The following is a 12,246-nucleotide window of genomic DNA, read 5'->3' as shown; positions in this document are numbered from 1 at the left end:
GGCAGGGTAGGGGTTAATAAATGTATTATAGGTGGAGACGGTGTAGGGGGGGCAGATTAGGGGTTAATAAATTTAATATAGGTTGCGGTGGGCTCCGGGAGCGGCGGCTTAGGGGTTAATATGTCTAGCGTAGCTTGCGGTGGGCTCCAGGAGCGGCGGTTTAGGGGTTAATACATTTATTATAGTTGCAGCGGGGTCAGGGAGCAGCGGTTTAGGGGTTAATATGTATAGAGTAGCTTGCGGTGGGCTCCGGGAGCGGCGGTTTAGGGGGTAATAACTTTATTTAGTTGCAGCGGTGTAGGGGGGACAGATTAGTGGTGTTTAGACTCGGGGTACATGTTAGGGTGTTAGGTGTAGACAGTTCCCATAGGAATCAATGGGATGTCTGGCAGCAGCGAACTTGTACTTTCGCTATGGTCAGACTCCCATTGATTCCTATGGGATCCGCCGCCTCCAGGGTGGCGGTTTGAAAACCAGGTACGCTGGGCCGGAAAAGTGCAGAGCGTACCTGCTAGTTTTTTGATAACTAGCAAAAGTAGTCAGATTGTGCCGAACTTGTGTGCGGAACATCTGGAGTGACGTAAGAATCGATCTGTGTCGGACTGAGTCCGGCGGATCGAAGTTTACGTCACAAAATTCTACTTTTGCCGGTCTCTAGCCTTTGATAACTAAGGCGAATCAGCCTCGCCACAAATACGCTGCGGAATTCCAGCGTATTTGAGGTTGACGGCTTGATAACTAGGCCCCATTGACATTGTACTATAAAATGTTTAATTATGTATTGTTAAAAAAAATACTTTATATTATACTTTTATTATTATTGTTTCTCCCTTTCCTGTAATTTAATTCTAAAAACTGTGGTATTTCCAATTTCTGTTAAAAGTGGAACTGCAGACTACAAACTTAACACTGCTACATTCCAAACAGCCATTTGTTGCACACTAGTCACTAATTTAGAACTGCCCTTAATTGGCCTCAGCTGAAAAGGAAACCTAGGTTACAACATGGTGGCATCCAATGTTTTATGGACACTAAATTAACGGCTAGATTACGAGTTTTGCGGTAAGAGCTGCTCGGTGCTAACTTGCAAGTTATTGTCACCGCTCACCTCCCTATAGCGCTGCTATTACAGGTTTTCATAAACCCGGCGTTAGCAGCCAATAAGTGAGTGTAGAGCAAAATTGAGCTCCATACCGCACTAAAATACCAGCGCTGCTTTGAGCTTGTGCATGATTTCCCCATAGACATCAATGGGGAGAGCTGGCTGAAAAAAAAGCCTAACACCTGCAATAAATGAGCGTAAAGCTCCGTAACGCAGCCCCATTGATTCCTATGGGGAAAGAAAAGTTATGTTTACACCTAATACCCTAACATAAACCCGACTCTAAATACCCCTAATCTGCCACCCCCGACATCGCCGACACCTATATTACACTTATTATCCCCTAATCTCCTGCCCCCAACATCGCCGCCACCTATATTACACTTATTAACCCCTAATCTCCTGCCCCGACACCTACCTACACCTATTAACCCCTAATCTTCCGCCCCCAACGTCACCGCCACCTACATTACACTTATTAACCCCTAATCTGCCGCCCCGACACCTACCTACACTTATTAACCCCTAATTTGCAACCCCCAATGTCGCCGCCACCTACCTACACTTATTAACCCCTAATCTGCAGCCCCTAACATCGCCGCCACCTACATTAGTTATTAACCCCTAATCTTCCGCCCCCAACGTCGCCGCCACCTACATTACAGTTATTAACCCCTAATCTTCCGCCCCCAACGTCGCTGCCACTATACTAAAGTTATTAACCCCTAAGTCTAACCCTAACGTAACCCTAACACCACTAATTGAATATAATGAAAATAAATCTAAATAAAATTACTATCATCAACTAAATTTTTTCTATTTAAAACTAAATACCTATAAAATAAAGCCTAAGCTAGCTACAATATAACTAATAGTTATATTGTAGCTATCTTAGGGTTTATTTTTATTTCACAGGCAAGTTTGTATTTATTTTAACTAGGTAGAATAGTTAGTACATAGTTATTAACTATTTACTAGCTATCTAGTTAAAATAAATACAAATTTACCCGTAAAATAAAACCTAACCTGAGTTACACTAACACCTAACATTACACTACAATTAAATAAATTACATTAATTAAATACATTTAACTAAATTACAAAAAAACCAAACACTAAATTACTAACTTTAGTATAGTGGCGGCGATTTTGGGGGCAGCAGATTAGGGGTTAATAACAGTAATGTAGGTTGCGGCGAAGTTAGGGACAGCAGATTAGGGGTTAATAATATTTAACTAATGTTTGCGATGAGGGAGTACGGCGGTTTAGGGGTAAATATGTTTATTATAGTGGCAGCGATGTCCGGAGCGGCAGATTAGGGGTTAATAATTTTATTTTAGTGTTTCTGATGCGGGAGGGCCTCAGTTTAGGGGTTAATAGGTAGTTTATGGGTGTTACTGTACTTTTTAGCACTTTAGTTATGAGTTTTATGTTACGGCGTTGTAGCATAAAACTCATAACTACTGACTCATAATACTCATAATACCATTGAAAAAGGACTTTTGGAAAGCTGCGGTAGTTACGTTGCGTTACGGCCAAAAAAGTGTGCGGTGCAGCTAAACCTGCAAGACTCGTAATAGCAGCAGTAGTGAAAAAGAACCTTAACACTGCTTTTTCACTCATACCGCAAAACTCGTAATCTAGCCATAATATAATTAAGAAAATACATCTGCATATTATTCTCAGGCCAACATTTGCTTTGAATATATATATATATATATATATATATATATATATATATATATATATAATTTATTTTAGTGTTTAATGCTCTTAAAACAAAATTTGAATTCTCTTTTACGCCAAGATAAGCTATTTTTGCATAACCCCAAGGTATCTCAGAGAATACAGAGCTTTTGATTAGTCTGTATGCAGGGTATTTACTTGACTGACAACCAGGCATAACTTTGGTTGGTGCCAAACTATGTACTGTAAAGGAGAATCGGTTGTTAATCTGTTTATCATTCCAAAAACAGCACTTACACAGATAAAGTATGATGGAAAAGAGCTACTAGGCTCATATGCTCCCCTATAGTTTCCACAGTAAAGTAAAAATTAAATGGACAGTTCACCCAAAAATGTTCTCCCATTTAAATTGTTCCCATTGATCCATTTTACCTGCTGGAGTGTATTAAATTGTTTACAAGTAGCTTCTCTACCCTTATTTTGGCCTTTGAAATAGCTGATTTAGCTTGTGGTATCCCAACCTATACTGAATGTTTTGATACTGGAGTCTCAGCTATTGAATAGCCTAAGCAAACACAGCCAGCAGAAGAAATAAACTCACACTGGGGTGCAGGATAGTTAAGTAATAAAATTATAATTTTCCATTGTTCTCTCTATGTATTGAGCTTTAGTTTTCCATACAAATATAAGATAAGGAAGCAAGTGTGTGTACACAAAGTGATAACATAATGAGATCTGATATTACCTGAAGCTCAACCCATTGTAATAGGCTGAGGTTTAAAAGCACAAAACCAGCTACTTCATATACACAAATAAACCTGAAAACACAATTTCTCATACATTTTATACTCTGCAGCTGGTATAACAAGTAATTTAAAATACATTAATATAACAAATTTTTACAGTGTACTGTCCCTTTAAGCTTTAATGGTGTAGATAGCGCATGCAATTTGAATAACTTTCCAATTTACTTCTAGTATGAAACTTGCTTTGTTCCCTTGGTATCCTTTGTTGAAAACAACCTAAGCTTATATGATATCAGGAGTGTGCGCATGTCTAGTATTAGCAGCTATGTTAGCCACAATATTTGTAGTAAAGTTTTACACTCTTGCAAACACTGCTGCCATAGAGATGTACACACTTCTGAGGTCGCAATCGAAAACCAACATGCTATGTCTCAATAATGAAAGTTTATTTTGCTTTTACTGTCCCTATTTGAAGCCTCAAACTGATCTAGTTTTGGCCATGTCCACTGTCATATACATATACCCACAGTTGTGCTCATAAGTTTACATACCCTGGCAGAATTTATGATTTCTTTGCCATTTTTCAGAGAATATGAATGCTAACACAAAAACTTTTCTTTCACTCATGGTTAGAGTTTGGCTGAAGCCATTTATTATCAATCAACTGTGTTTACTCTTTTTAAATCATAATGACAACAGAAACTATCCAAATTACCCTGATCAGAAGATTACATACTCTGGGGATTTTGGCCTGATAACATGCAAACAAGTTGACACAAAGAGGTTTGAATGGCTAGTAAAGGTAACCATCCTCACCTGTGATCTGTTTTCTTGTATTTAGTGTGTGTGTATAAAAGGTCAATGAGTTTCTGGACTCCTGACAGACCCTTTCCTCTTTCATCCAGTGCTGCACTGACTATTCTGGATTCTAAGTCATGGGGAAAACAAAAGAATTGTCAAAGGATCTGCGGGAAAAGGTAGTTGAACTGTATGAAACAGGAAAGGGATATAAAAAAGATATCCAAGGAATTGAGAATGCAAATCAGTAGTGTTCAAACTCTAATAAAGAAGTGGAAAATGAGGGGTTCCTTTGAATCCAAACCACTGTCAGGTAGACCAACTAAAATTTCAGCCACAACTACCAGGAAAATTGTTTGGGTTGCAAAGACAAACCCACAAATAACTTCAGGTGAAATACAGGACATGTGGTGTGGCTGTTTCAAGATGCACAATAAGGAGGCACTTGAAGAAAGATGGGCTGCATGGTCGAGTCACCAGAAGAAAGCCATTACTATGCAAATGCCACAAAGTATACCACTTACAATACGCGAAACAGCACAGAGACAAGCCTCAAACCTTCTGGCACAAAGTCATTTGGAGTGATGAGACCAAAATTGAGCTTTTTGGCCACAACCATAACGCTACATTTGGAGAGGAGTCAACAAGGCCTATGATGAAAGGTACACCATTCCTACTGTGAAACACGGAGGTGGATTGCTGATGTTTTGGGGATGTGTGAGCTACAAAGGCACAGGAAATTTGGTCAGAATTGATGGCAAGATGAATGCAGTATGTTATCAAACAGAATGCCTCATTTTCCAATTCTTGATTAGAGTTTGAACACTGCTGATTTGCATTTTCAATTCCTTGGATATCTTTTTATATCCCTTTCCTGTATTATACAGTTCAACTACCTTTTTCCCACAGATCCTTTGACAATTATTTTTCTTTCCCCATGACTCAGAATCCAGAAACGTCAGTGCAGCACTGGATGAAAGATGCAAGGGTCTGTCAGGAGTCCAGAAACTCATTGGCCTTTTATACACACACACTAATTACAAGCAAACATATCACAAGTGAGGATGGTTACCTTTAATAGCCATTCAAACCCCTTTGTGTCAACTTGTGTGCACGTTAGCAGGCCAAAATCACCAGGGTATGGAAACTTTTGATCAGGTCATTTGGGTAGTTTCTGTTGTCATTATGATTTTAAAAATTTATATATTTAGGCTAAGAAAAATTACTGTAATTTAAATTCTATAACACAGAACAAAAACATATTGCCAAAGTTATGAATTATCACTTTTCACACAGTTTCTGCCAGTAAGATAATTTATGTTTTTGAGTCCAAATCATCATCAACACAATTTGGGGATTCAGATAGAAATTGCAATTTTAAAACAGTTTATTAATTTACGTCTATTACCAAATGTATTTGTTCCTTCTGTTGCCTTTGTTGCAAAGCTCAGGTGCAGCAATGCCCTACTGGGAGCTAGCTGCTAATTGGTAGCTACACACATACACCTCTTGTCATTGGCTCACAAGATGTATTCAGCCAGGTTGCAGTATTGCACTGCTGCTCTGGAACTGAATTTAAACTCTTTGCAGAGGTTAAACACACAGTTATACGCAAGCACTAGTGTAATAATGAAAGGCTGTAACATATTTGAGCATTTTCTTTTTGCACTTTAATCCTGTATTTATTCCATTCTTCCTGCATGTTATTTATAAACATTAAGTTATTCAAGCACCAAGAATACCTACCTTTTTCTTCTTCTTCATCTTCCTTTTGTCTTTCTGTTTCTGTAGATATTTCTCCCAAGGGGTTAGACTGTCTATGCCACTCAGCTTCTTTTTAACCAACTGCTCAGCATTTTCTTTAAGCCCTGAAAAATAAGTTTATTTCAGTAAACTGTGACACTTAATGCACCCAATCCTGTTCAGCCAACAGCAAATATACTGCGTTGCCTATAAAAATGATAATACCAATGTATAAGCTGAACATACATTTATTTGTAGACCTGGTACTGAGTAAAAAGAATGCATAGAGCCTATTGGAAATACAAATAAACATTACAGATCTATTAAAGTATTTTTTTATCATAATCGGATAACCAGTGCCAGCAACTAAACAGGAAATTGCAAATGATCTGTATAGAATATAAATAATGTAATACTGCAATGTCCTTACCATTGTATGCAAATTATTCCATGAAAACGGAATTTAAGAAATAATTTCTTTTAGAATTCAGATAGAACATATAGTTTTTTTAAAAAGTTTTCAATTTACTTGTATTATCAAATGGGCTTTGTTCTTATGGTGTTCTTTGTTGAACGCATACCTAGCAGTGTTCTCCACAGAACACTTTGCCAGACTGGAGGCTTTATAAAGTAGACGAATGGGGACAATATAATACTTTCTAATATTATAACATTTTCTGCTATCCAAAGCACAAATTAATTGCATAATTTAGCATAAATGTATTTAATAATAAATTGGGCAATATATGTTGAAAAAATTAACAGCTTTATTTAAGATTAATATTGGCTAAAACGTATGCCAGTCGTCTGTCAAATCAGCTGTTAGTACACTCATTAAAAAGGCCCTGGAGAGAACACTGCCTAGATAGCTAGCACGTACGTGCATGGTATATAGCAGCAACTTGCACAAAACTGCTGCCATCTACTGTTATTAGAAATGCATTCTTACAAAATTACTGCCACATTTTGCTCCAGCAACATGAACACTCCAGACCAGCTTTTAAACAAAGGATACCAAAGGAACAAAGTAAATTTGATAATTTTTACACTCTACCTAAATCATAAAAGAAAAAAAGCAGGGTGTTGCTTAAATGTTTCACAATATTTTAAAAAAAAAATTGTGTTGAAATTTTTTTTAAAAGAATATTTCAAAATACAAGCATACTTTTCAGCAAAAATTTAAAGCAAAAGGGGGGTCAAATAAATAAACATATGTGGTAATCTGGTTTTATTTTACATTTTAACAACAAATAAAACACATCTATTGGAATCTGGACTTGTTCATAAAGTACACTTTGGGCTCGATTTATGAAGCTAGGAAGGACATGGGCGTGCATATTCACCACCCCTGTCCGCACCAGCTCGTCTGAGGCGGGCAGCAAAGCGCTGCCGGAATTCAGCATTGCACACAAGCGCAATTTTGCACTCACGTGCAACACCGCTCCCTGCCCACGCACAGCTAATCACGCGCAGCAGGAGTTGTCAATCTCCCCGGTAGGACGAGACAGGGACAATTGAAATTTCCCACCTAAGAGGTAGAGAAGAGGTTAGGAAGCAGCGGTCATCAGACCACTGCTTTATAGATACCGACTGCAGGTTTTCTTGTGAGAACCTCCAGTCGTATGGGGGCGAACGGCTTAAAAAATCGAGCCCTTTAAGCTCTTCTCTCACAGTTTTAAACAAACAGCTAAAAAGCACTAGACGTTAGTTATTCACATACTCTATGAATTTGTCAACATAAAATTTTGTTTTTAATAAAAAAAATGTTTTTAATTTTTACAGAAAGTTTTGCAAAGGTTTATTTAGCATTTGAGCTGGAGAAACACAAAGCCAAACAGAAAAAATAAATTCTATTTGAATTAACTGTTAAAAAATGAAGGTAAGCCAAATGCATATCCAAATGCCGAAGATTTTTTTTTCTTACACATGTAATTTTAGAACTTTAAAAGGCAGAGTACAAAGCCTGCAATTAAAATGACAGCTGCTCCTGCTTCTAAGTGAAATGAACAAATGAGACAAAATCCTGCAGTCTCTTATACCCAGGCACACACCAGCACGTGCAACACCAAATAAAAAGACAATTTAATAGCACTTTGTCAGGATTTTAAATGAGCAGTAGATCTTTTCTAACAAATTTAATTTATTTACTTTGTCAACCCACTGTATCATGTGACAGCCATCAGCCAATCACAGACATATATCATATACACTGAACTCTTGCACATGCTCAGTTGTAACTGGTACCTCAGAAACTGTGCATATAAAAAGACTGTGAACAATTTAATAATGGAAGTAAATTGGAAAGAGTCTTAAATCTGAATGCTCTATCTGAATAATATATGTTTAATTTTGATTTGATTGTCCATTTAACAGAATGTTACACAATAACAGTTATGGCATCTTGATCAGAGCTCTGTGATTATTACAACCTTTTTTCTGTTCATAATTGCTTTATAAAGTCTGTAAATACTGAGAAATGATGTAGAAGGTTAAAGAGACATAATACTCATATGCTAAATCACTTGAAAGTGATGGAGCATAATTTTAAAAAGCTGACAGGAAAATATCACCTGAGCATAGGGTTGCCACCCGTCCCTTAAAATACGGAATCGTCCCGTATTTGAGACTAAAATAGCACGTCCCGTTTTGAATCAATACGGGACGGGGTTTGTCCCGTATTTTCTACTGGCTGGCAGCCACCGTGGCTATGTTGGTAGGAGTCCGGGGGACCCAGTGACAAGCGGTGCAGAGGTGGTGGACATGGAGTTAGTGGTGGGCGGGGCTTGGTAGTGTCGGTGTGGCGGGAAGCAGTTCAAGCAGATAGAGTAGAAGGAGACGAAAGAGAGGATTTGCACCCGGTGGTCTTGAGTATGCTGGCTGGCGGGGGGACCGGCACTATAATAATAACTGGTGAGTTAAAAAGCAGCTTAAATGATGTGGTACACAGCTGATGTGCAGGGCTTATTTAGCAGCGAATGGGTTTGACTGTGGTAATTGTGGCTTTGCCTTTACCTTGCTATGTGTAGCTGTTGGTAGGATTGTTCCGGTACCAGTGTTTATCTGTATAGTTGTTTACTTCTAGACATTAGTTGTTGGTATCCCGTGAAAGTAAAGTCTGTGATCTTGTGATCTAATGTTGTGACAGGATGAGCGACTGTCATACAGCACAACATTGATTGTCTTTAAATAATACCTAAACAAAAAGCATGGAAGACTGCAGCATTAAGCAAAAAGGCAAAATAAAAATTATACTAAATAATTACTATTTTTCCAGTGTGTATAGGTTTCTTGACTCTTTTTGCCCAATGCTTGCTAAGGAGTTTGCCAGCAACCAGATAGGGAATTGATTTGATGCAAATTAGGCTTGGCATGACAAACCTTTTTATTTGTTTTAGCAATTCACACAATATATAATACGACTGCCAGAGATGAAATAAATGCAAGCTTATATTGTTCCCTGCAACAATGTACATGCCTGGGAAAGTGTGACACAGGTATGTTATATGTGCTACTTTGCATGATTTTGAATAGGGCTGGGATGAGTATGTGTACCATAGCTTAGGAGCTAAGTGGATATTTGTAGTAGACAGATGCTATAGGACAGTGCATGCCAAATCCCTGGGCTTCTCAATAATTTATGGCTTATTCTGCATATACCTATATATATCATTGGCTTCCAAGATTCCCTAAATTTGTCATTCTCTACCATTGTAATTACTAGAGATGCAATATAATGCAATACAGGTACATTCTAGGTTAATGATAAATTACTCTAAATACTATATACATTGTATACACCATTTTGTATTTAACTGCATGTAATAGACACTACTATAAAGAATAATATGCACAGATGCTGAGCTAAAAATCCAGTATAAAACTGTTTAAAAACTTACTTAGAAGATCCCAGTTTAGCACTGTTAAAAAGATTAGCTGGGACACCCACTGCAATGGTTCTATAGCAAAAAAAACAGACCCCCCCCCTCCCCACTTCTTCTGCATATGAAAAACATGTTTTAAGTTGTGATTTACCACCACTGTGGTCATCGTGGCCCCAAGGGGTTTGGCCCCCGCTGCGTTAGGTGTCCCTTATTTTTCTGTTTTGAAAGTGGCAACCCTACCTGAGCATCTCTATGTAAAAAAGGAAGATATTTTACCTCACAAATTCCTCAGCTCAGCAGAGTAAGTTCTGTGTAAAAAGTTATACTTCACCTGCTCCCAGTTGCAGGTAAAAAAAAAATAAAGAAATAAAATGAAGAAATTAATTGCAGCCAATCAACATAAACAGTGCTGAGGTCATGAACTTTTTAACGTGATCTCGTGAGATTTGACTTAAAGGGACACTGAACCCAAATTTTTTCTTTTGTAATTCAGATAGAGCATGCAATTTTAAGCAACTTTCTAATTTACTCCTATTATAAAATTTTCTTCATTCTCTTGTTATCTTTATTTGAAATGCATGAATGTAAGTTTAGATCTCAGCCCATTTTTGGGGAACAACCTGGGTTGTTCTTGCTGATTGGTTGATAAATTCATCCACCAATAAATAAAGTGCTGTCCAGGGTTCTGAACCCCAAAAAAAAAGTTTAGATGCCTTCTTTTTCAAATAAAGATAGCAAGAGAACGAAGAAAAACTGATAATAGGAGTCAATTAGAAAGTTGCTTAAAGTTGCATGCTCTATCTGAATCGTGAAAGAAAAAATTTGGGTTCAGTGTCCCTTTAACTCTCATGAGATTTCATAGTAAACTTCCTTAAACTGAATAGGGAAATAACATGAGTGTGCACAAGGCTCACTCCTTTGCCTGTCATGGGACAGGCATACTGATTTGCTGCTTAAAGTCCTTTGCAATGGGGTTTGAATACTTAGGACATTTTGAGGTAAAATATCTTTCTTTTTTACATAGAGATGTTCAGGTGATATTTTCTAGTCAGTTTTTTAAAGCTATGCTGCATCACTTTCAAGTATTTCAACATTTGGGTATCATGGCCCTTTAACTCAAATGAGATTTCATAGTAAACTTCCTTAAACTAAATAGGGAAATAAGATGAGTGTGCATGAGGCTCACTCCATTGCCTGTCCTGGGACAGACATACTGATTTGCTGCTTAAAGTCCTTTACCATGGGGTGTGAATACTTAGAACATTTTGAGGTAAAATATCTTTCTTTTTTACATAGAGATGTTTAGGTGATATTTTCCAGTCAGCTTTTTGCAGCTATGCTGCATCACTTTCAAGTGTTTCAACATTTGGGTATCATTGCCCTTTAAGTGTTAACAAATTTCAAACTTGTCTTTATTTAACAATAACTGAGCAGCTTGCTAAGTATGGAACGGTCTGAAATCAGCAACATTACCATCACAGACCACTAATTAAGAAGTTCAAACTCGATATATGGAGAATAACATTTTACATTTATTTCTTCAATTTTAATCAATTCATTAATATAATAAAAAAAAATCTGCACAGTATTCTCAAGCTGATCTTCACTTTAAATAAATCTTTATTTCTAGCATTTATTTAGCGTTTTATGTTCCCTTAAGGTAACTGTAGTACTCTGAATAACCTAAAAAAAAAAAAAAAAAAGAGAGCAAGATGAAACGAATTACCTTCCAGTGAAAGCAGTCTGCTATATAAAAAAACAAAGTATCTTAGTTTTATACCAAATGGGACCCACCCTTTGCTTAAAAAAGACGCTAACTAATATGTTCTTAGAATACTTAAATGGAGCAGTTTATGACTTATTTGTTCAGTCTTATCATATTACTTAGAATTTTCATTTTACATTTAGCAGCAATGCAGAATGACAGATCAAAGTACTTATGAAAAACTTTCATCCCCCTCACCCTTTGGGAGGTGTAATTATCAGACCATGACTTAGATGTCAGTCTCTGTGGTGTCCTTTTATCAGCTCTGTGCTCCAGAAGAAAAATAAGTGATTAAATTAGCATTTCCTGCACTGTCAACAGCAAGCAAGGAAGGTTTGATCTCGGGCATTAGGTTCTGATGAGGAAAATTTTAGCTTATAAAGCAGCGCTCCCATGAGAAAGGCTGTTCTTGAGTATATGATGATGGCTAATATCTTCCCAAAATAGCTTTAGTGCAGCAAATATGAACCACAAACCCTACAGATGTAGAACATAAACCAAACATTCCTGAAATGCAATAAATCA

General features: G+C 37.3%; 1 protein-coding gene across 1 annotated transcript in view; it reads right to left on the bottom strand.

The window, feature by feature from the left end:
* Positions 1–12,246, bottom strand: part of ESF1 (ESF1 nucleolar pre-rRNA processing protein homolog) — a 149,856-nt gene that overhangs the window by 84,127 nt on the left and 53,483 nt on the right. The window contains 1 exon segment of the mRNA XM_053712665.1: positions 6,079–6,203. Within this exon segment, the coding sequence (XP_053568640.1) occupies positions 6,079–6,203 (125 nt within the window).

Source organism: Bombina bombina, chromosome 4 (genome assembly GCF_027579735.1).
Source record: "Bombina bombina isolate aBomBom1 chromosome 4, aBomBom1.pri, whole genome shotgun sequence".
NCBI lineage: Eukaryota > Metazoa > Chordata > Amphibia > Anura > Bombinatoridae > Bombina > Bombina bombina.
This window is presented reverse-complemented; position numbering and strand designations above follow the sequence as displayed.